The 25,391-nt window shown below is 39.9% G+C and overlaps 1 protein-coding gene across 3 annotated transcripts in view; it reads left to right on the forward strand.

Annotated features, from left to right (window-relative positions):
* The window catches only part of NTRK2 (neurotrophic receptor tyrosine kinase 2), a 208,409-nt gene that overhangs the window by 97,811 nt on the left and 85,207 nt on the right, over positions 1-25,391 (forward strand). For all 3 annotated transcript variants that reach the window (XM_069776835.1, XM_069776828.1, XM_069776829.1), the window contains one exon: positions 21,816-22,004. In XM_069776835.1, the coding sequence (XP_069632936.1) occupies positions 21,816-22,004 (189 nt within the window). The remainder of the gene's footprint in view (positions 1-21,815; positions 22,005-25,391) is intronic.

A 25,391-nucleotide genomic window follows, 5' to 3' on the forward strand; every position in this document is an offset into this window, starting at 1 on the left:
CTGGCTTCTTCTTTTCCTTCCAGTTTTCAGTGGTTCTGTGTTTCCTTCTCTTCTGTTCTTGAGAGAGCTCAACATCCTTCTTCATGAGCTGTGGTAAGCTCTGTTCTCCGTAGGGTACAAATGTGGAGGGTCTTTAAATGTCCTTTTGAAAGGCTTTGCTGTCATTATGTTATGGTGTAGAGTATTCCAGATTATAATGTAGCCCCAGGTTTTGCCAGATTTTGTCATCGGATCTCCACAGCAAGAGTTCGTGGATGATTGGAAGTATTGAGAACTATAAATACAATATTATAGGGAGCACAGAGAACATTGGTACTGTGTATTTCACATGTTTCATAGCCCATTTCATTGTCCCACTTCATGGGAATGTGTATGCCCAAACTTTTGAAGCTGGCTTCCATTTGTTCTATTTTTCTTTTTGTACATACAAATTAAATCTGCTGTGAAAACAGAAAATGATGTATTAATTGGAAATAGAGCAGTTAAGTTCCACAAGCATGTAGACTGTATGATCAAACTTCTAGAATATGTTTCTGTCTTGTAATTAAAACCTCAAGGTTAACTAGTTAACATTTTTAATCAAAAAAAGATAAAAAGCCCACATTAGAGTGTGTATTGTTTTGATATGGACATGCCATAGCCTTCTAATGTTAATAGCATCCTTCCATGATTAGCTATATTTTTGCAGCTGCAAGGAGTGTGGTGGATAAGCACGTGTCCTAGCCTGGAGCAGAGTTGCAGGCAGTGTAGAGCCAAACTGCTTTCATTTTGAAGAGGGCAATTCCCCCATAGTCCCTAGAGGCACCAACTCACAGCACTGTTACTAAGCAGATTATGTCTTAATATTGGAGGAAACTCCCCTCATGGCACACACATTTTCACTGTAACTTTGTTCCTCAGCTGGAATGACAGGAACAACCATATAAGATTTCAGGGAACTATCTGATATTTAAGCAAGTAGAGGGTGAAGTCATGGCCTTCTTGTGATGGCTTTGATTTTTTCCTTGATGTAAGCAGTGTAGGGCTCACTCCTCAGGCATGTCGACAAAACAGGAAGAGAAATCCTGATTTTTTCCAGAGATTTTTTTTTGAGACAGCTATTTCATTGATATTACTGGCTTTACTAGTGTAAGAGCAGAACTGGGCAGCCGTGTCACTGCACAAACCTGAGACCAGAGTCTTTGGCAAATACATTTGAAATGTCTTCCACTGCCAGAGCTCTGTGTTCTTTAGTCTGCCTTAGATTTCAGGGTCAACTTAAAAATAGGAAGAGAGTAATTCTGTTGCTATCAAAGTATAGAACTTAAGTATTCTTTAATAAAATCTATTTTTCACATGTTGAAAAAAGTAATATTCTAAATGATAGAATAAAAATGACTTCTACCATAACATAACATCACATCATAAAAAAATAGTTTGCTGTAATCCATCAGCAAGCTGTGAGTCTTTTCTGTCTCTTTCCCCTCTAATTCTTCACGTTGAAACTGTTTTATATTTCTTGTAAATAATAGACAATCATTGTTTTTATTCCTAAGTACTACCATAACAGTTGGGACAATCTATACTTACAAAAAATGTACTTGATGAACTTACTATTAGCAGGTGAATAAAGTTTTATAATTCATTATCATTGTGTATTTCACTCTGTAAATTGATCACATCTAGTATTTCATTAGTAATTGTGCAGTGTATTGGAAAATATGTGAATCTCGGAGTTCTTCAGCTGTTATCTGTTGTTATAAATGTGCTTATTGTTGCTTTTGTTTTCTGATAAACAGTGAGATTAAAATCCTTAATTGTATTTTATAGCATCTTGAATGGTTACCCTATTTAAAAAACACCCTCTGCCTCCCCAAAAACCTGTTTGCAATAGTTTTATTTCTATTTAATTTAAATGTATGTGTGTTTAACATGTACATTCAGTCACCTCTGTGTTCAGATCAAATGACTACATATTCCGCTGTTGACCATAAGGCAGCAAGTTTTACATGTCAGGCCATGTTTCATCTACTCAGAATTTAAGGTAGAGAAAAAGTTGGTTGGTGGAATACACAAGTAAGCTGTGCTTATTTTCCAACAATTTTGAGGAAACATCAGTGCTGGTGATTTGAAGGGTGTGTTTTTGCTTTGGGACTTTGCATTTGTTGGTCTGGACCATCTGGATTTCTTGACAGACCTAATGAAACAGAGTACACAAGAATGTTGAAATGGTTATGTCACAGTTTAAGCCCAAGTTTTTTCGCTTTTTTGCTTTTCACTAGGGCATGTCATATTTTACCACAAATTTGATTGCTGTATTTGGACTATAGCAGAGGTGGATATTGCATTACATGATAATTTTTCTTGCTGCTTTCTGAAATGTTTGGTCACATTTTTGTCTTCCGGGAGCTTAGCATATCTCTGAGCATTTTACCAGATCTGCTTTGTATGCCCTTAGGGAATTTCAAATTTTTCACCGATTGGCACAAATATAATGTCATGTAGTGTATTTCACACATATGCTTTTTTATCATCATCTATGTACAATGTGCCTTTGGAACTAATTTGATGCATCCTCACTGTCTAGAAGAAACAGGCTCGATATAAATGTCCACTCTTTTTCTAAGAGAAGCTTTCAGTAAGACTTGCTATTACAGGTAAATTGTGGTATTGATTAAACTGGTAGATACAATTATTTTAAAGAAAGTATTCAAACAATATAAAATATTGGATTCATGAAAATCCTTTACCAAGTGGAAGAACATACTGAAATTGTCATGTATTGGATATTTTTTTGAGTGGTAGCAAGCTTGCCTTTGAAATACTCTAATATAGGGTTTGCAGCCTCAGCAGAGCAAGAAGTTATTATCTGGGGAGAACAATCAAAAACTGAAGCTGAGTAAAGGCAAAAGTGAAAATAGCCATTTATGTTGCTCAGGAAATTAGGAAATAACAGGATGAGAACTAACAAAGTCTTAATGTTCTTGATAATCCAAATTAGTGTAAAAATGCAAACAAGGGTTCATTTTTTTAATGAACATGAATTGTAACTTAACAGTATTCTTGTAGAAGTCTTTATTTTGTTCTTTTAAAGAAGAAAAAGAATACAAACAGCATGTATTGGTTATTTGTGTCTTAAGAAATTGTTATTTCCATCTAATTTCTCCATTAACATGCTGCAAGAATAAGAACTTAATTTCATAGGTTAGTTTGTAATTCTGTTACTATTTTAAAAGTAAAATTAATTTAAAGATCACCTTTCAGGTTGAGTAATTGATGTTTCTTCCTATATTATGTTAGTAATCAGGCTCAAAAGCAAAAATACAGAGCACATAATAAGCAGTTCTTTGTATGTTGCAGTTTCATGAGAATGGTTGCAAATGTCACAAAATTCTGGTTTCTGGTATTTAGATAATTCTGTTGAAAAACCTGTTTGGCACTGTGTTTTACCTATAAAAAGCAAATACAGTGTGCAGGTTTCTAAATTAAGTGTTCTCTAGCTAGTTTGTTGATGGTGACAGATACTTTAGATTTAAATGATAATGTTTTGTTTGGCTTCCGAGTTACTATCCAGAGCTCTAGGACTTTCATCATCAGAGCAGAGTTAACCATGAAGGAGTCAGATGTTGTTAAGGTCTATAAATAGACAATGGAGTTTCAACTAAAATAATTCCCTCAAAATGTAAAACTGCAGTTCATAGTGTGTGATAAAAGGCAAAAGTAGGTAAAGAGAATAGAAAGATGCATTTGAAAGCTGAAAATTAATTCGGATTAGAGTTCTTGTTTGGTGCACAAGTTGATACTGCGTTTAACAACTCTTAATAGCTAACATTAGGTATGAGAAGTTAGAGAACAGAAAGCGGTAAAACTCTTTGTGGCCAGACGGACAATTGGTTGTGCAGTTTCTTGATGACTATTGTGATCCCACTGAACAGTCATCACTCTGGAAGGGTTTTAGCACAATTTCAGTGTCTACAGCATTGAAGTCGATGATGCCTCAGGAATGGATGCATCACCCCTGCCTCAGGGAACATGATCCAAGAAAATAGCTAGTTCTATATAAACCCTTGTCTGAGGGCTGGGTAACATTTCTCTCACTTTGTTGTCAGCCTATGCTGAGTTTTTGTAATGTCTTCACTCCAGCAGACGTCCCGGCATAGGCCTTGCTGCCTAAACCAGAATTCCCCTTTCTTTTTCTAAAGATGCATGCCATGTAACCAATTTTAATGCTTCCTCATGAGACCTAGCATGATGCTGAGGTCAGAGCTTGTAAATTAGCTCTTTTCTGCCACTGATGGTTCCAGAATGAAGGCCAACAGGGCTAGCCATATCAGAGATTCCTGGTGCACTTGTACCTAATTAATGTATAGTCATAAGAAGTTGGTTCACTTTTAAATGTCTTAAGACTCCTAGGAAAAATCCAAGGGCTGTATGTACTTGTACAGATTAACTATTAGAATTAGAACAAAATGTGAAGTCTCAATAAGTCTATGCTTTGTAGAAGAAAACAGTTACATAAGACTCCCATTTTCATTCAGATTCAAAACAGTGTATGTTGCCTTAAATATGAGAGACAAAAGTATGAAAGAAATTCAGTGGTGGTTTCCTCGTGGTAAGCCCTGCTTATTGATTTTTCTGTTAATGTCAGGTGATGAGATGAAAGACCTAGGAAGTTAGTTTCTCTCTTATATAAGCCAAAAGTAATTTTTTGGAAGTCTGAGGTACTTACCTCTGTGTTGTACCCTGTCTTGGTGAAGTCTGTCTTTTGGGTACCAAGTAGCCCAGTGATAGATACCTCAGTCCCTGATGGGTCTTGTGAAGGCTTCTGCCACACAAGCAGTAACTCTGTCTTACTACTAATTGCTCAGCTGTCTCATTTTTCAATACAGTAATGTTTTTTTAAGTAGGACCCAAATCTTCAACTCTGCATTTGTTTGGTTATGAGAGTATGAATCAAAATCAGGTAAGCTGACTGTGAATTGCCTGTGTGTTTCCTTTCTCTAGTAACCACCAGGCATTTGAGGTATGGTTTTTGAAGCAGAATGCACAGAGACCAGCTTTCTACTTGCTGTGTGGTATAACAGATTACCTTTTCCCATATGTCAGCATTGGTTTTCCCTTGGGAGTTGGCATAATCTCTTTCCAGGTAAAGAGTCACACTTTATCACTCTTCATCACTCTGTTAAAAAAAAGGGCCATGTGCCTCTTCAAGAGGAAGGCAAAGATTTATCATAACTGCTTTTGCTTTCCAAAGAAGACGCCAAGTTTCCATTCCCTGCTGCAACTTCGCAGTTTGTTATAATCCAAAGGTATATATAAACCTGTTGCTGTTAAACTCAACTACCCTGGGACCCAGGTGAAGTTGTTACCTGTCCTTAGGAGGTGATAGCATTTGCCTCTGGGGGCAGTTGTTTCTAACTGTAGGGCTTTAACATTTTTTGCTCCTGGGTTCTGGTCTGAACTTTGCCCATGGTGAGAGCAGCTGTAATCACTAGTGATTTGTAGATGGCCCACATGATAGCAGTTTGATCAGTGATTGCCAGGGGACAGATACTCATGCCAGGAAAGAGCAACCTTTGGCAGATGAAGCAGAGAGGCTGAGGATTGATGACAGAGAGACTGAGTTATCCTGTCATCAGTCTAATTGCAAAGGGTTTGATTGTCTCTTGGAGGGGAGTGAAAATTCTGAAAAACTTCTGATTTTTTTTTTTCCCAGTTGGAGACATGTAGGCCTTGCTTTGGGTGCCATAAATCAGGCTACTGTGAGATTTATTTGTTTAATACAGAATATAAATGTAATTTTAACTTGCTGCATTCATAAGGAATTCCATCTGCATGTTGCAGGATGCAAAGAGTCTGTGCAGATGCTTGCCTGGTTACACCAGAGCCCTGGCTCTGACCCCAGATAGAGCACAGCACTATATTCCCCTATAAAATAAATCAGGGTGTTTATTCGCCTGAGATTTTTGTCATCACTGCAGTTATGGACAGGAGAAATCGTGCATGCCTGTGTGGTCCTGCCTGGAGTCACATCTCTTACTCAGGTAATTTTATCTGCTTCAGGATTCTAGGGAGGGCTGTTAGTGTACCATTAAATTGTCCCTGAGTAATGTATAACTGCTTTCTTTAGCATTCTGAAATTTTTTTGTCATTGCTACCTACACATCGCAATTGCAAGTACACAGCTTGTGCAGTGTGATTTTCCCATGTCTTTCCTTGCGTTGCATTTATGTTTATGCCATGTGACTGTAAAATACTAACAGATCAATCTGTCCAGTAGTGAATATATCTGCATGGGATGCAAAACAGCGAGGAACTCAAAATCATTAGGGTCTGAGAAAGGTATGAGTCAGAACCTTTAACCAATTCACATCAGCTAAGAGACCAACTTAAATATTTGCCGTTTGTAAGTACTACTACTCCCTACTATTTGGGAATGGTGAATTTTAAAGCTCGAAATTCACTGTCTGTTAACATTTGTAAGAGTAAACATCTTAGGTCTTACCAGACATTTAACATAAAAAGGAAATGCCAACAAAATGAAGTAATGCAATTTTAATTCCAAAACTATAAGGTTTTTGTGGTGTTTAATACGTAATAGCCAGATTCCATGTAAGATCTGTAGTTTCATTTTTTCTACAAAATTTTTTAGGACATTATGTAGGTGTAAAATAGTGCTATATATTACAGTTTTAGTCATGTGTGACTAACGGAGTGAATAAAGTAATCTCATTTTTTACTACTAGTATTGAATGAGTTTATGTATGATATATACTTTGAAACTTGCTTTAGAACCCAGATCGGTAAGTTAATTCAACAGGGATAGTTTATTTTAAATTCAGGGCCCCAATGTCTTTGTGCTGGTGTTTGAATCATTAGTACTGTATTGATCTTTATTTTGCAAGTGATTTTGATCTTTATTTTGCAAATAAACATGTATTTTTCATTAAGCATTATAAGAAGTATCCCTGGGTGTGAATATTAGTTAATTTTTTATCAATAATTGCCTGGCAATTTGAAATTAAATTGGTGCCAGATGACATTGCTAGTCATACAAAACATCAGAAACCTGTTGTCATCATACTCATGAAGTTCCATTTTAAAAATTATATCTGTAGTGAGATCCTACGTTATTCTTGCTTTCTCATAGAAATGTAAATGGGTGAGTAGCTCAGGACTTAATTTTTGCTTCCTCTTTCAGGCTGCTTAGATAACTTAGCTGTTTGAAGTTGTCATATCTTTGTTCCTTGGGTTTTGCTACCACATCATGAAAACATGGAGGAATTGGCTGGTAAAGTAAGAAAAGTTGGTACTGTCTTAACAAACCAAGTTCTAATGCCTCTGGAAACTATATTGGAGAACAAAACCATCCCAACCACTCAGTCAATGAACCGTGTACTTTTTTTAAATGAGTTTCTGTATCCGTCTAAGGTAACATGACCAAGAGGAGGGAGCAGCCAGCAAAACCCCAGGACACTGAGGCAGTGTGGTGTCCCCTCCCTGCAAAGCCAGGTACGCCCCTAGGGATAATGGGCTCCTCTGGTTACCGGTGCAGTACAGCCGCCCCCGGCAGAAGCCCAGTGAAGCTGTCTATGTATTGGCTGCTTCCTGCCATCTATCTCTCTTCTGAGGTGTCTTATCTTGGTGGCACAGAGCCCAGCTTAAAGCCTCCCAAAGGGTTGTGCACCCAGGCGTGCCCCCAGTGCTGGAATGGCACAGATGGTGTACATGGCTTCAGCAGGTTTTTGTAATAACGAGCGTGCTGCACTGCCTCCAACTAGTGCTGTTTGGTAAGAATCCAGGCTTGCTTCTTTGCCCCTTTCCTGCTTCTTGTTGGGCCTTAAAGAGGAAGAGGGAAGGGAGATACTGCAGGAAGGATTCACTTCTCCTGGCTCCCAGCCCATTATTAAGCATTCTCCAGCAAGCTGGCTTGTCGGCCTCACATCTGTCCCTCCTCTGCAAGTCCGCATGACTGTGTGACCGAAAGGTGAAAGACCAAAATCTTCCTAATTTTAATAATCCCAGCAGCATCGTAATGAAAACCTAGCTCCATAGCTTTTACATTTCTGGTAGCATGCAGCAAATCGTACTGTCTTTAATCCTCTCCCTGGCAAAACTCCCACTGACTTCAGTGGGAGTTTTGTCTGAGCATGACCAGACTTGGAATTTCAGGTTTTGGTCCTATATTAATTTCTCAGCAAGAAAGAGAAATGGATTTTATAGATTTTCAGTTTAACATTAGTAGGACATGAAACTGTCATTCTCTATAATGTAGTGGTACAAATATGGGCAATTACCTTTTTGGCATTGCCTCTTGGGAATAATACAGAGCTATTCCTTTAACCCATTCCTAACATAATTCATGTGCAGCCATATATTATAGCTGCTGCCTTTCAGTGACACAACTAAGTGCCACAGCAGTACAAGACAGTTTGCCAAAAAAGTTGTAGTCATTCTTAATACAAAGACAGCAGTACTGATTCCACTGTCATTTATAGGGATTTGGCACAATTGTCAATTTAATACTCTTGGTTGATATTAAGATGAAGGGAATTAGACTCTTGGTATTGCTATGTCATTTTTTTGTATTCATAGGATTTCATGCTTCATGTTTGGTTTCACTCTTTCACCCTATCCCCAAAGTTGTTTTTCTCTACATTTTTGATTAACTAGCTATTTGGAGCTTAGCACGTTATTTGGGGGGGGGTGGGGCAGGGAAAGAAGAAAAACCTCACCTGGCAAATTCAAGTACAGTGTAGAAAAATCTTTGGGGGAAATGGATTATTTCTAAAGACTGTGAAAATGAAAAACTTTCAATTTATTGAAATTATGGTATAAATGTGGGGACTCCAGAGAATGAAATACTAAGTGATTTTGTTCCTGCGCTGAAGTCTGATACTTGATTATTTAGTATTGGTGTGCTTGAAGTGAGAATGTGCTTTTTTTGTGCAAGTGGAAAGTGCATGTGTCTGCCTTCCGCAGTCTGGTCCTTTGAGACCTGTTTGTATGTGACCATTGCAGACTCCAATTTTGAAACTAGTCCAGTGCTAGAGAGGATTGTGGCTGTGCATGGTTTGTTTTGTTTTGCAGGCTCTGAAGGCAAGAAGATTATTTTTGCAGATCAACTCAGAGATACACTAATGAGGGAAGTTTATATAGTCTTCTACTTCAGTTGATGCTAATGTTCTACATGTGTTCATTAGATTCATTCAGAAATACAAAACGATTTTATTCTGCTTTGTAGTATTTGCTTCTAATGGTGGTCAGGAATAAGGATATGTTATCAGCTCCCTTTAGCAGTTCCCTTTTGAGAGTATTTGATTTCCATGCAAATGTGTTCTGATAAATCTGTTGCTAAGAAACAGCCATGACTGAATTTTTGGTAAAAGAGGAAGTTTCGCTGAGAATAAATGAGTGTCACCCTAAAGTACTTGAGTTTAACAAGTGCTAATGCTTTTTAATGCTGACATATAAATTACAGCATCACAGGAGGCCATGTGGATAATTGGGAACTGAATATTACAAGGTGATAGGAAGCTTCAGATTTAAGAAATCCAGGGAGATGTTAGAAAAAGAGAGGACAGATGAGCCAGGTGGTCAAGAGAGAATCAATTGAGAAGAAAGAGGCAAAACTCTCCATAAAAGAAGAAGTGAGTAAATAAGCAGAGGAGGCACGTCAGAAAAAAAGCTAGGGGAGAATACTTAGTAAAGTATTTAGAAGTAATAGAAGCAGCAGAAGTAATTTCTGAAAATACTGTGTGCAGCATCCTGAAAAAAGAGAACCACTGCTTTATTTAGAGCCCTGCAGAATAGAAACAGTGATGCTTCCAGTATTTTAGCAAAACCTCATTGTGGTTTTGTGGCCAGTTTTGTGATCAGTTTCACAATTAATGCATCCATTTTCAAATCTGCTATAGCAAAACTGCCAGAGCTTGGTTTGCAGTGTGGCCACCTCTGGGACAGCTGAGCTAGCTGGTACGGTGCAAATAGCTTTGAGTGTGGACCATTTTCCTGCTTGCCATAGAGGCAATTTCTAGGAAAGCTGTCAGGAGAGAGGTAACAGGAGGAATCTCCAGCAGATGAGCATCATGTGGCAGGGAGGAGGAGGTCTCTGTAAATGGCAGTAGAGGTTCAACATCTAGAGACAAGTCAGTCAATTTGGGCAGCTAATCCCACAGCTTGTGAGTGATACTGCTGGGACAGAAATTTGACATGTTGCCTTTCCATCCATGAGTGTCATTTGCTCCACTGCAGTAATTTTCAGATCTGCGTCTGAAGAGGGTTTTGAGTATGTAAGGCTTCACTGCCTTAGTAATTGTGCTTGGGGAAAGAAGGGTGTTGTTTGGAGGCAATTCTGCATCTTTGATCTGAAGCTGTATTGGCAAGGGTATTCCTTCAGTCTGTTCAGCTACCTCCCATCTCCAAAGGTGAATTGTTTTTCAAACAATGTCCCAAAAGATCTAATTGAACATAATCCAGAAGTCTATAACCATGGAAATGGAAAGTGATTAACAGAAAATAATTGTTTTTCTTTTCTTTATGATTTCTTAGAGGTGCACAAAACCACCAGATGCTAGAGGGAGTCTGTTGCTAAGGCTATTCTACATTGAGAACATGGCAGATGCTTCACCTGGGTATCACAAGAATTTCTAGTGACACATGATTGCTGAGCACCAAAAATCTTCCTGGAAGAAGGTTCTGGCCAATCTCTTGCTAGCCAGCAAGGTTTTCTGAGCACGGGCTGTGATCCCTCTTTGAAGGCCAGGGATGTGTATAGTTGCTGAGTGCTCTAGGGACAGGGGCTGTAGAGAAAGCCACTGAAATGGCTGCTGTGGCAGAGACACAAAAGGAATCAGTTTCACAGTTGCTAAGTAATATATAAATTGGAATAAAATGTCAAGCATTGATGCTCAGGAAGGAAAGTAAGCTATCTCTTGCTTTGTGTTCACTGAGGGCCAGTTTTGGAAAGTCTGTCTTCTGTGCTGAAGCCTCCTGCCCTTAGAGCAGCCCTCTTCCAAAGGCCAGATACTGTCTCTCAAGCACATGCAAAATTGGGGCCATCAGGACCCAAAGCCTGTTCTGTTCACCCAAGGAGAGAGTGAACTACTTGACAAGAAATAGATGATGGTGTCCGTTCACCGTGTTCCCATGCCCTCCTCTTCAGGTGTAGGTGGGTCTTTGAATTTTCTTTTTAAAACCTGTTTTCAAGGATGGGGAATGTTTGGAGATGAAGGGTAGCCAGCCCAAGTCAGTGCAAGTCCAAGAAAGCTTTAGTTGGGCTGCAAGATCATCTCGGTGAGAGCTGAGTAAACAGCAAAACCAGATTTCTGCAGATGTTGTTTACAATTTGAGCATGATGTTTGGGCTGACTGTGTTTAATCATTTAGTTTTGCTTCTTTGCAGATTGTCACGTTTAAGGTTAGCTAGTGCGGCTGTAAATGAAAAATGAATTGGAAGCTATTATGCTGGAATGCTTGCTGAGAACAAATCGAGAGGTGTATTTCAATGTAGGACAGTGACTTCATAATTTGTGCAATTTTAGGGGCCTGTAAGAATCTTCCACTTACTAGAAAGTGAAAAATTATACAAGATTTTGTGTTATAGTGTCATGTATTTAACACTTCCAGTAATGAAAACTGTTCAGAAACAATTAAGGGGGAAAACACCACTGAAATAAATTGTATGTAAAGAATGCAATTAAATAATGTGTGTTCCAGTAGAATAATTCACTGTAGACTGTGGATTCATACATCACTGGTGTGCTTCTCACCTGACTAAACCTATCTTGATTCTGCAGTCTGGAAAAGTAACCTGCTAATGCATTGAAAAGTATGTACTTTATTGATACATGCTATGTATTGGTTGAGCTACAGGCCTCATTCAGTTCTGAACAGACATAAATCAACATTTGAAGAACCCGAAGTGTTTTCCATAAGACCACTCAAGGTCTACCTTTTTGTCATTATGGAAGATTAGGGCTAAAAGGGGACCTGGGGTATTCTTCCCTGTCCTAAACCTGTATCAATTATACCTGTATCTTTTCCAACATATATTTTACTGGTGTGGCTTCAAGAGCTCCAGAAGTGGAGATTTCTGGGTCTTCTATGAACAATTCCAGTGCCTGAGGATGTTTTCCTAACATTGTAGCTCAGTCTTTCTTGATACACTTTTGTCATGCAACTTTTCATTCCTCTCCAGCATAAGCATGAAATAAAGATTGTTCCCTTCCATTGGAAGGCTATCCTTGTGTACGTCCTCAGACCTCTGTTTAGGATAAAAGAAATTCCAATTCTTCAGGTTTTTTTCAGGTCTCTGAGTATTTCTAGATTTTTCCATATCATGTTTTCAGCTGATTTGCTTGGATGGGAGAGGCTTGTAGATAGTATCTCTGTACTCCCAAGAAATAATCAGGGAGGATTTAAAGAAGGGAAATAGTTTCATTAGTAATGCTTTTTTAAAAAAAAAAAACAAACCGCACAAGCAACAAATACAAGTTTTATATCAGGGAGCATTTCTCCGTAACCTAGCATATCTGCATATCATCTAACCATGTCTAACTAATCAGAATTTGGAAAATTATTCAAGTTGACTACTGCAAATAGCTTTGCCATTCTCTTAGTTAAAGACTGACTGCCAAAGCAGCATGGGGAAACTTGTGTTGCTTCTGTACACATTACATTTATCTTCTAGACAACAGAGGACCTCATTCCCAGCCCTAGGAATGGGAATGCTAACACTTAGATTATTTATGAGAAGTGTGGAGGGAAGCAATTGTTAATTAAATAGTTTTTAAATGAAATGAAAGGCAACAAGGATTCAATTTTGGGTGAATTACTCTTTTTTGCTTGATGCCAACAAGCGCATTCCAGCTGATCTTTTTTCTTATTGCAGTGATTTTTCACTGTAGTACTTTTGAAGGATTGTAATTTTACCCATGTTTCTGAGATATCCAAACCTGCAGGTGGCTATAATGAATGGTCTTGGTGATCTATATTAAAAAAGATAAATCATTTTTTCTTTCCTTCTTTCACATTTTCTGCTGCCTTGTATCCTTACTTCTCTGGCTCACATACTCATATTGATTAATACACTGTATCCCTGCTAGATTTTTGTCTCAGGTCTGTGTTTCATTTGACTTCCAATAATGAGAGGCCATAAATTCCTCATTCTTTGTGATAGGGCACATCATCTGAGCTGCAGATACTGCAAGGATATCCACGAAGCACTGGGCAGCTGTATAGCCACCATTTATCCTACAGCTGAAGGAAGGCTCTAAGTCCCAAAGGGCTCCGCGGTGCAACAGCCAGGGCTGGCAGTCCCTCTTGGGTCCTGGTCGTGACTTTGTGTCCTGGTTTCAGCTGAGATAGAGTTAATTGTCTTCCTAGTAGCTGGTACAGTGCTGTGTTTTGAGTTCAATACCCGAAGAATGTTGATAACACTGATGTTTTCAGTTGTGGCTAAGTAGTGTTTAGACTACAGTCAAGGATGTTTCAGCTTCTCATCCCCAGCCAGCGAGAAAGCTGGAGGGGCACAAGAAGTTGGCACAGGACACAGCCAGGGCACCTGACCCAAACTGGCCAACGGGGTATTCCATACCATGGGAGGTCACATCCAGTATAGGAACTGGGGGGAGTGGGGGCGGGGAATTGCCACTCGGGGACTGACTGGGTGTCGGTCGGCGGGTGGTGGGCAATTGCACTGCGCATCATTTGGACATTCCAGTCCTTTCATTATTGCTGTCGTAATTTTATTAGTGTTATCATTATCATTATTAGTTTCTTCTTTTCTGTTCTATTAAACCGTTCTTATCTCAACCCACGGGTTTTGCTGCTTTTCCTGATTTTCTCCCCCAACCCAGTGGGTTGGGGGGGCAGTGAGTGAGCAGCTGCGTGGTACTTAGTTGCTGGCTGGGGTTAAACCACAACACTTTGACAAAGATCCATCCCACCTGCAGTCCTGGGCAAGTCAGTGAGCCTCACAGAGCTCCTCCTGTTGCCTCCAAATTGGGAATAATAGTAGCACGTACCTCACTGAGGACAAACTGTGAGGATTTATTGGTTATGGTACTTAAAGAGTTTGAAGATGTGTACCAGATTGCGGTTGTGAGATATGTTATACCAATGCCTCCCATTCCAGCTGAAAGGAGAAAGAAATCAGCAACCTTTGTGCCGCAGGCTGAGGCTTTGCTGATGGTATCCCTGGGGAGAGCCAGCCCTAGAGCGAGGCCAGGGCAGAGGGGGGGGTCACGCACCTTTCGTCCTGCACAGACACTACTAGCAAATCCAGTATGTATTAGAGACCTCATCCTTTTTCCTACAGGGTTTTGCAGTGCTGCAAAGGAGGTTTCTTTGGTGAACTGCCTTGCCAGTCTGTCTCGGACACAGACACCTGTGTCTTTGTTCCTGCGTCCTGTAGGTTGCATGGCTTTCAGGGAATGACCTGCATTATGAAGGGATCCCCTAGGTTATCCTAGGGAGTCCTCCCTGTTTGGAATCCTCCCTTGCGGAAACTATGACCTCTGGAATGCTCTAGGCTTGTGTGTAACAGGATGTGTGAAAGCATGCATACAGGGGAGTATAGATGAGGCTGTGAGAAGAAAGGCGGCTGAAAGGAACTGACTGGGATTCCTTCACAATCATGCTCCAGAATAAAACTGAAGCAAACAAATATGCAGCAGTGGCTTTTAGATTCAAAGCCACAAAATAAGGCCTGATGAAATACTTGAGAGGCTAAAATTTGTGTGTAGTCATTTCAGTGGCAATTACCCATATTGCATGTTTTTTGCTCTCTAGAGCAGTTAGGCATTTGAAATAAGTTTTCCAGCAAGAGAAACATGCATTTTAGGGGAAAAGCATTTAGGTCACTGTGACCGACCTTTTGACACCTAGCAACACTGAAAATTTGGTACTGTAAAGCTGAAAAACATACCTGTTATTCCATTAAACTCAAAGGTATGCATTACTTAAATTATACTACATAGGAAAGAAAATACTCCGGCACTGTAGCGTATTTCCTCTGTATGAAAGTGATACAGTGATAACAATTCACTTTAGTCTTTTTGTGAAACTGCAACAAATGAGGAAAGACAAAACATTGGTCTTTCACATAAAAAAACCCCAACAAAACAACAAACCACCTTGGATTCTTGATCACCCAAATGAAACATTACATCAAAGTGGGGTGGTTTCATCATGATTTTCAAACAGATGTCTCCACTTTGTTTTGCAATGGTTGTAAGTGAACAGACTCGTAAGGGCTGCTTCTTGAGTTTAAACCTTTATTTTCAGCCACTTACTCCTGCAAGAGACCTCCAAGGAGTCCCCTTCCTTCAGTTATTCAGAGATTGTTAGAAGTGCATGCTGATAGGGAACAGAGGCATTTATCTGTTGGGTGTGGGGAAGTTCTCCAGCTCTCTGTTCTGGTTCCCCTGACTTCTGGGAGCATGCTCGTAGATGGGAACCGAACTTTTTGGGCAGTGTCAGAAAGTTTTTCTCATCTCATATATCAAGAAGCAACAGAGTACAAGCTTAAACAAGCACTAGTGGGTGCAAATCAATTAAACAGATTAATGATACCTGTCAGAAGATGTGAAATTATTTATCCTCTAAACACCCAAGCCTGGCAAGTCTCAGTTTTCTGACTCACAGACTTAATGTTTACAGTGTGGTTTTTGGCTCAGTGTGCTGCACCGGGCTGGAAGGACATGCACTGTTTGAGCTGTGAAGAGCAGTGTCCTTCAACAAGGTGGAGTTAGGTATAATGTTGCTTGGGGTGATCCTATTCTTGTGTTTTCTCCACCACAAACAAAGAAGGAGTAAGCCCATAATACTCGTTTTGCAACTGACTGTGACAATGACTACTGAGATGACTTCACTAAGACTAATGGCTGTTTTCTGGGGAGCTGGCAGGGATGGGGATATGAGACAAGAAGGGTCAGTTGGAAGGTGGGGAGAAGCAAGAAATGCTATTGCTCTGCACAGCTGAACTGCTGAGAAAGCATAGGAGCACCTTGCCTTGAACTTTCCCCTCGTTAAAAGCATCAGCAGCTGCAAAGCAAAGACCATCATTTTAATAAGCCCACTCTAGTTTTGCAGAAGAATCTGACTTTACTTTGAACGGCTGCACCAAGCAAAGTGAGGCTAAACTGGTTTCTCTTCAGGAAGCTTATTCAAGCAGCTTTAGATGTTTTTCCTTGTGTTCTATTTATGCCTTTTAATTCAATTCCTTGTATTCAGCATGCAGCATTTTTAAGAGACCAGTAATATAAAATAATGTTTCTATAATTGCATTACTTCTTATTATGCTGGGGTCTCTTATCCAGATTAACAGAACTGCATAAACATGATTTGATATCACAGTTGTATACAGTTGTTAAACTTAGGAATGCAAAGGAGTATTCAAAGTAAAGCTTATAGCACCTTAGTCAGAAAAAAGTGTGCCAAGCCATGATTGATGAGTTGTTTTCCAGAGGGGGTGAAAGACAAGGTAGTAATTCAAGAGTTAAGCTAAAAAGATGTCTCTTCTGGTAAGAAAGTTGGATCCTAGCTTGATAACAGGAAAAATTGAATATCTGCTCTTGCTGAAGCATAGAACTTACCTTTTATTTATGCAGAAAAGAAGAACTTGGAATCCACAGCAAATATGGGAGTCTCATGGGAAAAGAAATCTTGGGTAATTGTTTTTTCAGAACAAGGTATTTAGCTAGTGAAAAAATATACCCCTCCCAAAAGGAAAAAAAGAGGAGATTCAGTATGGCCTGGAAATTCAGCAGAGGTAATGCTGACTGATGTGTGTTGCACTCACTGTCCTACTCTTGACTTGATGGTGTGCTGTTACCATATCCCGGCACAGACTGGTCCCTGTTCCCAGGGGAAATAAGAAGAGCCAATGCTAGCACAAGGTCACTTGAGAAATCTTCCTAGCAGTCAACGTAATTTTTCATGGAAGGAGCCACAGTTATTAAGGCATCACAGCACAAAATCATCTCTATAAACAATCCTCTTTACCTGAGCTGCCTTGTAACACTTGACTAAGCAGATGCATCCTTGTAACTACACAGCTCCAACCACAAAGCTAAAATTGGCTGGTTTTTTAGTAATTATTAATCCTATTGTTTCCCTGTGTACCTGAGCCATTAGTAGTGACTTCAGGGATACTTGGAGATGTGTGACACACAGAAGTGTGTTGCGAGGAGGGTGCAGGATATTGTAGCCTCCAAGAGATCTTGTTAGAACTTGGAGAGCAAACATGCAGAGTAGATTGCTTATTTCTTTGACACAGTAGGTGGAGGAGGAGTAGATGGACACAGTGCTCATTTGTGACCATCTAAAGTCTGAATGTATGTGCTTGCAAGGTCATGCCAGGTGCAAACAAAACCTCTATGTTCTTTCTGATTCAGAGCCGCCTCTTTTTATTTTCTGCCTTAGCCTGCTTAGCTGAGTCACACTGTTATTCACTTTGGGACTCTTTCTGTACTTTGATGCACAGGAAGGTCATGTGGATTATTCCAGTGGCAGCTGGTAGTCAGATGTTGTGCCACAGCTAACTACCTAAGTATTAGCAGAAGTCTGAACTAATACAAAGAAAAACATAGCCCCAACAAATAGCAGTGTAGATAGGTCTTGGTAGCATGCATGTTAAAACTGCATTAACTCTGATGGAGATAGAAGCAGCAGGAAAGGCTGTATTTTATAATCATGAAACTCCGTCTCCTGGCCAGAAATAGCAGCACACTTTGAAAATAGTTAGTTTTATTAAATTTTATTTCTAAACCTAAGGAAACTTAACATTTGCTGGTGCCACCAAGGTCTAGGACAGTGCAGAGGTACGCTGTTCAAGAGGTAACACAGGAGTGGGTTATATTTCAGGGAGGGGTTCTGGCACTGGTGAGGGTAAACCGTGACCGCACCCCAGCAGTGTTTGATTGTCTCCAGTTTTCTGTGAGATGTGCAGTAAGAGAAGTTTGCTGTTTCTTTCTGTCCTGTACCATGTGCCGAAGATCATTCACAACCTAGGTGTGGGAGGTATTTTGGCTTTATTATAGCTTGTCAGTTTCAAATCTAATTGGTTTTCTTGTATGTCACCACTTTTTCAGAGAGCTGGTGGGTTTTGTACACAGAAGGGATTTTTTCTTGGGCCTTGGTGATGCAGAATGAACAGGTTTTTAGCTCAGCGTCAGAGAGAGGAGAAATTCAGCCCTGCAGTGTATGGCTCTCATGTTTCTTCTCCAGGGCAGGCTACCATTTCTCATCTGGCTCCGGCTTTTATCTTCTTAAGATAAGAAATATGGTCTAAAAATGAAATGAAGTGAAGATGTTGAGCAGTACATTTGAAGGTGGAGAAGGCCTCTGGAGTTTTTTTAAAAGCTCAACTTGACTGTGAGTCAGCTATTGGCAATAGCTAATGGCTATTGACAACCCATGATTTTCACTCCCACCAATGATGTTTTGTCTAAAATTTTCAGATTTCAGGTTTGAAATCAACAGCAGATTTTATAAAAACCAGAAGCAGCAATAGGTGGCTGAGGGTAATTATCATACTCATTGTGCCTTTGACAAGTAATTCAGTGACCCTGTTTCATCTGGATGAAAGCACACTTTAAGGCACTTTAAGAAATTACCCTTCAATTTGAGCTCGGTGCATATTCAGAAAAGGACAGCTCTAGCTTCTTGTCAGCACAGGTGATGTCCTCATCTTGCATCCCAGAAAATGGTTTTGCATTACTAGAATATCAGTCATAGTCAGGTGCAATGCTGGCCTGTAACTGTAATGTGGCATAGTGCATTCAAAAAATGAAATGTAGCTTTATGGCAAGTGGACAGTCTGGCAAGTAAGCCAGTGTGGAAACAGTTTATGCACCAGTTTGCTCACATTGAAGAAAACGTCCCAGCAAAGGGGAAGCTTGAAAGGATGTGACCTCCACTGCCTCTGATACACAAAAATTTGAACCCAAACAATTAATTCCCAAGGTGATTGCATGAGCTGATTACTTGCTAATAAGTGAGAGGGATCACTAAGTGACACAGCACAAAGTTCCCATAGTTGAATTTTTCTTAAACTGTTTCATACTGCCAGGAATTGCTTCGGAAATCACCTCGCTTTCCAGGTTTTCCACTCACAGATGTCAGAGAGCTGAATATACTTGGAGCCTGCTTCGTATCACACGGAAGACTAGTTTCTACCAGTTAGCCTAATTGAGTAAATAGATTTACAGAACAATTGTTTATTTTTCACCTGCAGCACTTTGCGGTTTATACTGATTGAAAAAATAGTTCACTGTACAAAATTGCGTCCTGGAGTAGTGCAGAAATGATTTGATGAACAGAATGAGTTTCTGTTCATTATCCCACTTTAACGTCTAGAAATGTGTAATGGTCACTTTTCCTTGCCATCACCGCATGTGTGGTGGAAGCAAACAATGACAAAGAGCCTCCTCCTGTGCAGCAGAGAACAGCAGAGCTGAAAAGGACTTAGAGGCATGCTTCTATTAAATTACAGAGCCAAGAGAATTTGCCCATTTGTTGTAAGAGAAGGGATTTGACCCTTATACTAAACCTATATTAGTATAAAAGAACTTTATTTTCTCGGGAAAATGTGTATTTGTCAGCCTGCTTTTTGGAGCCATTAGCTTGACATTCAGAAGATTTAGAGATGTAAGGATGACGTCTAGAAGAAATTGAATGCAGTTTTAAATGGGTTTGCACTCTTAATGCCACTGCACACAACTCTCATGCACCTGAGAAATGTGTTGCAACTTCACACAAGTACCTTGTATGCCATCTGAGGAACCCTTTCCCACAGTTTGTTAGGCTCTGCACTTCATTAGAGAAATCTTCACCAAAATCTCTTAATCCTGGCAGCTTTCCTAGTAGGATCAATCTTTGGAGGATCTGGGTGATCAGTAATGACAAAACCAGCCTTGGTATTAGTATTTCACTTCATAAATTGCAGAGATCTAGGCTTCACTTACATTTGTCAACAGTGACTTTCCAGTGAAGTACAAGGTATTTGAAAAATTACCCCTAATGTTTCAGGCTAGGGGGGGAAGTACTTTTTCAAACTATGAGAACATTTCCCTCATGCGCCATTAAACCAATGGGCGAGAACAGAAGGCAGGACAGGGTGGGAGTATACTTGAGTCCCTAAAGGTAGGGCTGAATAGCCACATGCCAAGTTATTTAAGTTTTATTCCCGTGAGCCATGCCATGTGTTGATAAAGTGGTTTTGTTAATGATACAGTGAGCCACAGAAGAGTAAGAGTTTCTTTTATTTAAAGCTGCCCTTTCTTAGCTGCTGTGTCTAGCACTGTCATAGTTCTAATCTTGCTCCTTAATTGTGTGTGTGTTATTGTGGATCCTGCCCATCTTCTCTCACGTCCTCAATGATGTGTGTACAAGACCTGCTGCTCGTCCCCATTCTCTCTCTCTGCATTCCCCATCTCTCCTGCAGACGCAGATGTCATCTATGTGGCAGGTTACTTAGCTCTGTCGCGCCTATGCACTGTTCCTTCTGTCCAACCTAAAACTCAGTCTGGGGCTCCAACATTCTGCAATGGGGTGACTAGTGACTTGGAGTAAACACAGCTTTTTGTCATTCTCAAGGTCCTCTATGCTGCTCCCTTCTCTGGGGGGACATTCACCCCCCCTGTCTGATGATGCCATTGCAGGTTAGGCATTTCCAGAGGGTGAATTTTTCCATCTGTTTCTAGCATTGTCTTTTGATTGTTACAATTAGAAGTTGTGAATGCCACCCAAAACCCCTAGTTAGCATGGATGGAGAATGAAGTGAATTGTGACATGTGTGATCTCTGCTGGCTCTTCAGTGGGGACATTAGGCAAAATGTTGTCTCTGCTAAATGGTGATTCTGGTTTTCTTTGAATGCTGGATGTAAACTGGAAGATGTAATGTGGAATTTAAGTGGCAGAGTTAGATGACAAGAGTTCAAATGTCACCAGCGCTGGTCTTGGTGTTAGATCAAAGGCCCCTGCAGCTCACAGAAGTGGGACACTGTGCTAAGCAGGACTTTTTTACTCATTTACAAGGTTTTATCTCCTTGGCACTTTCACTAAAAATATAAACCACAGAGCGAAAACAAAACAAAAACTGTCACTGAATTACTGATCAAAATAAACCTCTTTCTGGAAGGTGACTAGATTCAGGTATGGATGGTGGAACCAGTGGGATATTCTCCTGGGCTGGATGAGCCTCTCTGCAGTGACCCCAGATTTTGCACTGGAGTGGGATGTGTCTTGCCCACTAGTCTTCTCAGCATCTGCTCTGCACCTTCTGTGACTGTTCAGATTGTCCCCTGGATTTTGGCTCTCAACCAATAATGTGTTGTCTTTCAGAAATTACCAGCTTCCTACTTCAGGATGAGCCCATCTCCTCTGTCTCTTTTGTCTTGTTATAATGCCATCTCAAAGGGAGGGCAGGCATTCCCTGGATTTGTGGCAATTATTGCTGTGTGATCCAAGTAGGGCATAAGGTAAAAAATTTAATGCGTGTATTTCATAGCTTATTTCTGAGAAAGGCAGAAGGAGTTCAACAAATTTGGAGATCTTGCCCAGTGACAGACTATGCTGGACTCTGACGTATTTAGTCTAGGTGATATACCAGTACAAAAATTTGCTTCATGTTTCAACTCCTAATGGGAAAACCCCACTGTTCTCCAGACATACAGAATTCCTGAGGTAAGATCAACAAGGCACACAAAGAGACCTGTTGACTATGGGGATGGAAGACAAACTAGTCCAAAAAAAAAAAAAAGAAAAAAAGAATCGTCTGAGGGAAGGGAATCATGTGCTTAGTTACAGGAAAATCTTTGTTTCTAACTCTAGGTCCTTCTTCAGTTATCAGCAATGATGATGATTCAGCCAGTCCCCTCCACCACATCTCAAATGGCAGTAACACTCCATCTTCTTCTGAGGGGGGTCCTGATGCAGTCATCATTGGGATGACGAAGATTCCTGTCATTGAAAATCCCCAGTATTTTGGAATTACCAACAATCAGCTCAAGCCAGACACCTGTAAGTACAAACAACTGTATGTGTTTCAGTCATTCATTTTACTTGTGCAAGTGCTTGGGCTCCTTAACAGAGCTAGCAGAACAAAATGCTCTAAATTCTTGGGAGTGGAAGGGTGGGGTTAAAATGTATGCAATTTGTTAAAGGTACATGAGATGAACCGCTTTACATCTGTCAAAGCCAAATTCAGCCCTTATGATGAGTCAGTGAAGTCAGCAGTGTTACACACAAAGCCTGATCCGTATTCCATCAAAGTCACCGGTAGCCTTTCCATTGATTTCAGTGGTCTTTGGCCAGTCCTGTGCACTGAATGTGTTCTTGGGAGAAAACAAATCCTGAGTCAGAAGCAGAAGTCAGTATTGTTACATACGTGCTGCTTTTAATTTGATCGTATTAGCAATGAACATAACCTAACTTTGAAATCTGAGTATTTGTAAAGTTATAAGAATGATAAGGGTTAAAACTGCAATTATTGTAATTCCGTTGAATAATTCAACCACTACAGCCAGAAAAGATGTTGAATATTTAAAAGTACAGCAGAAGGTTGCATGGTAGACAATAAATGTCACATACAAATTCTTTCTTGTTCAGTTAGAAGCAGGTGAAATGTGAAAAAATATGAAGCATTAAACATAATTAACTATGAATAGTTAAAAAAGAGTATCCCTAACTTCAGATGCTAGTCTTCAAACCTAATAACAGTTTTAGAATTGGACATGTGAAATGTTGATTTATGAACCAGTGATTAGCATTGCGGCAGATAACTGAAAAGTTACCTAAAGGATATTGTGATTCATAGTAAGTAACTGCATGGCTTACTATTTTTCATCAGTACATTAAGGTCTTTAAGTGTTTCAGAGAAGGTTGTTCCTGCCTCTTTTTCACTAATTTTTTTTGTGTGTGTGAATGTACATACATTTCTGAAGTGTCACTGGAAGTCTGAACTGTTTCTCTGGGAAGTCACTCTAGATTCCCAGTATAGCTGCTGAGCACTGGGCTTGCAACTAAGGGATGCTACATTCTATCCTGAATGATACTGCTTCATAGCACAAACTGTAGTCTAGGGGCTTACTGCCAAGGTCAGAAACCTTTGCCTCCAACTTTGCAAAGCTTAAATGCCATAATAGGAATCTTTCTGGACCTGTGCATGAGGGCGTGCATGCGTATGTGTATGCACGACTTCTAAGGTTGCAAAGACTGATGCTGGACTACCTACATATCTTGTGAATATTAATGGTTATCTACATCTAAGCACAAGCCACAGAAGGATGTTCCTGCAACACAACAGAAGGTCTTTTTCTGCTTTTTATTGTACATCCCTGATGTTCGCTCTTACTATAGCTTTATTGTGTGGCACTATTTTGTGATTAGAAATACCCCATTATCTCTTCTACCAGAGGATATTTAAATAATCTGGCCTAGTGTATGCAGTGGGATGCATAAGGTAATCACTGAATTGCTGGTACTTGATCAGCTCAAGGAAGATGTTACATAGATGCATTCTGATTAGAACATTAATTCCTATGAAGAACAGAAGCTGCTAGGGAATCAGAAACAGGCAACATACCCACTAGAGCTTTCTAATGTTATACATAAGGCAATGCTTTTAAATATGAGGCTATTGTACCTCTGTTCCCAGCTGCATTAGACAACATTATAATTGTTTAAATAAACATCAGTGAGTACAGAGTATTTAACTTTCAGCATTAATGTTGGAACGTGCTGTTCTGGGGAAAAACCCAAACTGTACCAAAACACAGAATTCTCTCACATTTAGTAAGCTGCACGTTAAGTACGGACACATTAAATCACAGCTGACTAGTGCTAAGTAGGTCCTGATCCTAAAAATACATAAGTCTGTGTTTGGTTTTGTGTGCTGCAATGAAACCCACATGGTGTCAGGGAAATTAATCACAGTACATGAAGTTCAGTTTGGGCATAAATGCTTGCAGGATGTGGCTCAAGACTTTGATACGGTGTGCTGAGGAAGTTTGTAGGGCTGATGCTCTGCATTCTGCCACATTGCCATGGTGGTCCCAGTCTTTGTGGTTTTATTGCTTTAACAAAGAGAATCAGGTAAACTGTGGCAGTGTATATACCAAGGCAGATTTCTCCTACCACACTGAACATCTGTCCAATAAAAACATAATTAAAATTGTCTCGGACAAAAATGGTCTTCTAAGAAATAATTTCACATACACTTTCTTTCCATCTCTCTCATTCGCTTATTATTACAGAGCTGCACTTGTCCTTTCTTAGCCTGCCAACTTCCTCCTGATGTGTATATCTGGTATTTATAAACCTCTAAGCTAAGTAGCTCTCATACTTTTTTCCTGTTTACAATAATGCCAGCTCCAGATGTCATCTGGTTTCTCATCTCCAGCAAGATAATTAACATTTATGTTTATTTCCTATCTGGTCTAAGTTCCATTGTCTGCTAGCATTAAACACAGCAATCACTGATAGTCATGCTGGAAAAGATTCTTCTGTATTTAGCTTATGTTTGTCTGTGGAAGGAGGTGAGACTTCGAGCTAGGTGAAACTGTATGCAGATGGTATTGCAGTTTTCACAGAAGTTGAAGGAGTACGTCTGCTGTGACTAGCAAGTGGAATTTCTTTTTTGTTATCTACTTAAGCCATATTTTTGACTTGTCTACAGATAACCATTTCTGAGTATAGTGTATCAAGCTGCATTGCAAAGTATTAGACGTATATGTGTTTAAAAGAAAATTTTAAAAATTGTTTGTGATCAATTTAGTTTGAAATTCCATCACTGTGTCAGTAAATTGGTACTTTTGCTACTGAATAACTAAATCCTGAAGAGCACTAGCTTCTAAAGGTCAGTCTCACGCTAAACGTTATAGCACTTTCCTCCTCTTGAAAGACAGCTTTTAAGGTGGGAAAAGCAAACTGAGGAGGACTGAAGACCCATCAACTAGAGGGTCAGGTTCCAGTCATCACTCAGGACTGCATTTCTGTCCCAGGTTTGAGGACAAACACTCATCTGTACCTTTAATTGACATAATGGTAGGAAATTACTCTTCATCTTCCAACTGGAATTGGCTGCTATTTCCCACTCCAGCTGCCTATCATGTTAACTACCCATTTTCCTCACCAGCAAACCCACTGATGCTTCTTCAGCACTTGTCTGTCTGACACCATGTCCCAGCACTCCTGGCTTTTCCTTTCCTTGCCATGTACCCTTGGTTGCTGCTCGCTGGTGGGCTCATCTGCCACTCCAATACCTTGAATATTTCCAGCTTGAAAGTTTACAGTCTGTCGTGCACAGACATGTTTCAGACACGTACCAGACTTCTTCATTCCTTTTTGTGTGAAATCAAAAGGTGTTTCCTCTTTGGCAGTACTTGGCAATCGGTGACAACTCTGCTT

The sequence above is a fragment of the Haliaeetus albicilla genome, chromosome Z, assembly GCF_947461875.1.
Source record: "Haliaeetus albicilla chromosome Z, bHalAlb1.1, whole genome shotgun sequence".
NCBI lineage: Eukaryota > Metazoa > Chordata > Aves > Accipitriformes > Accipitridae > Haliaeetus > Haliaeetus albicilla.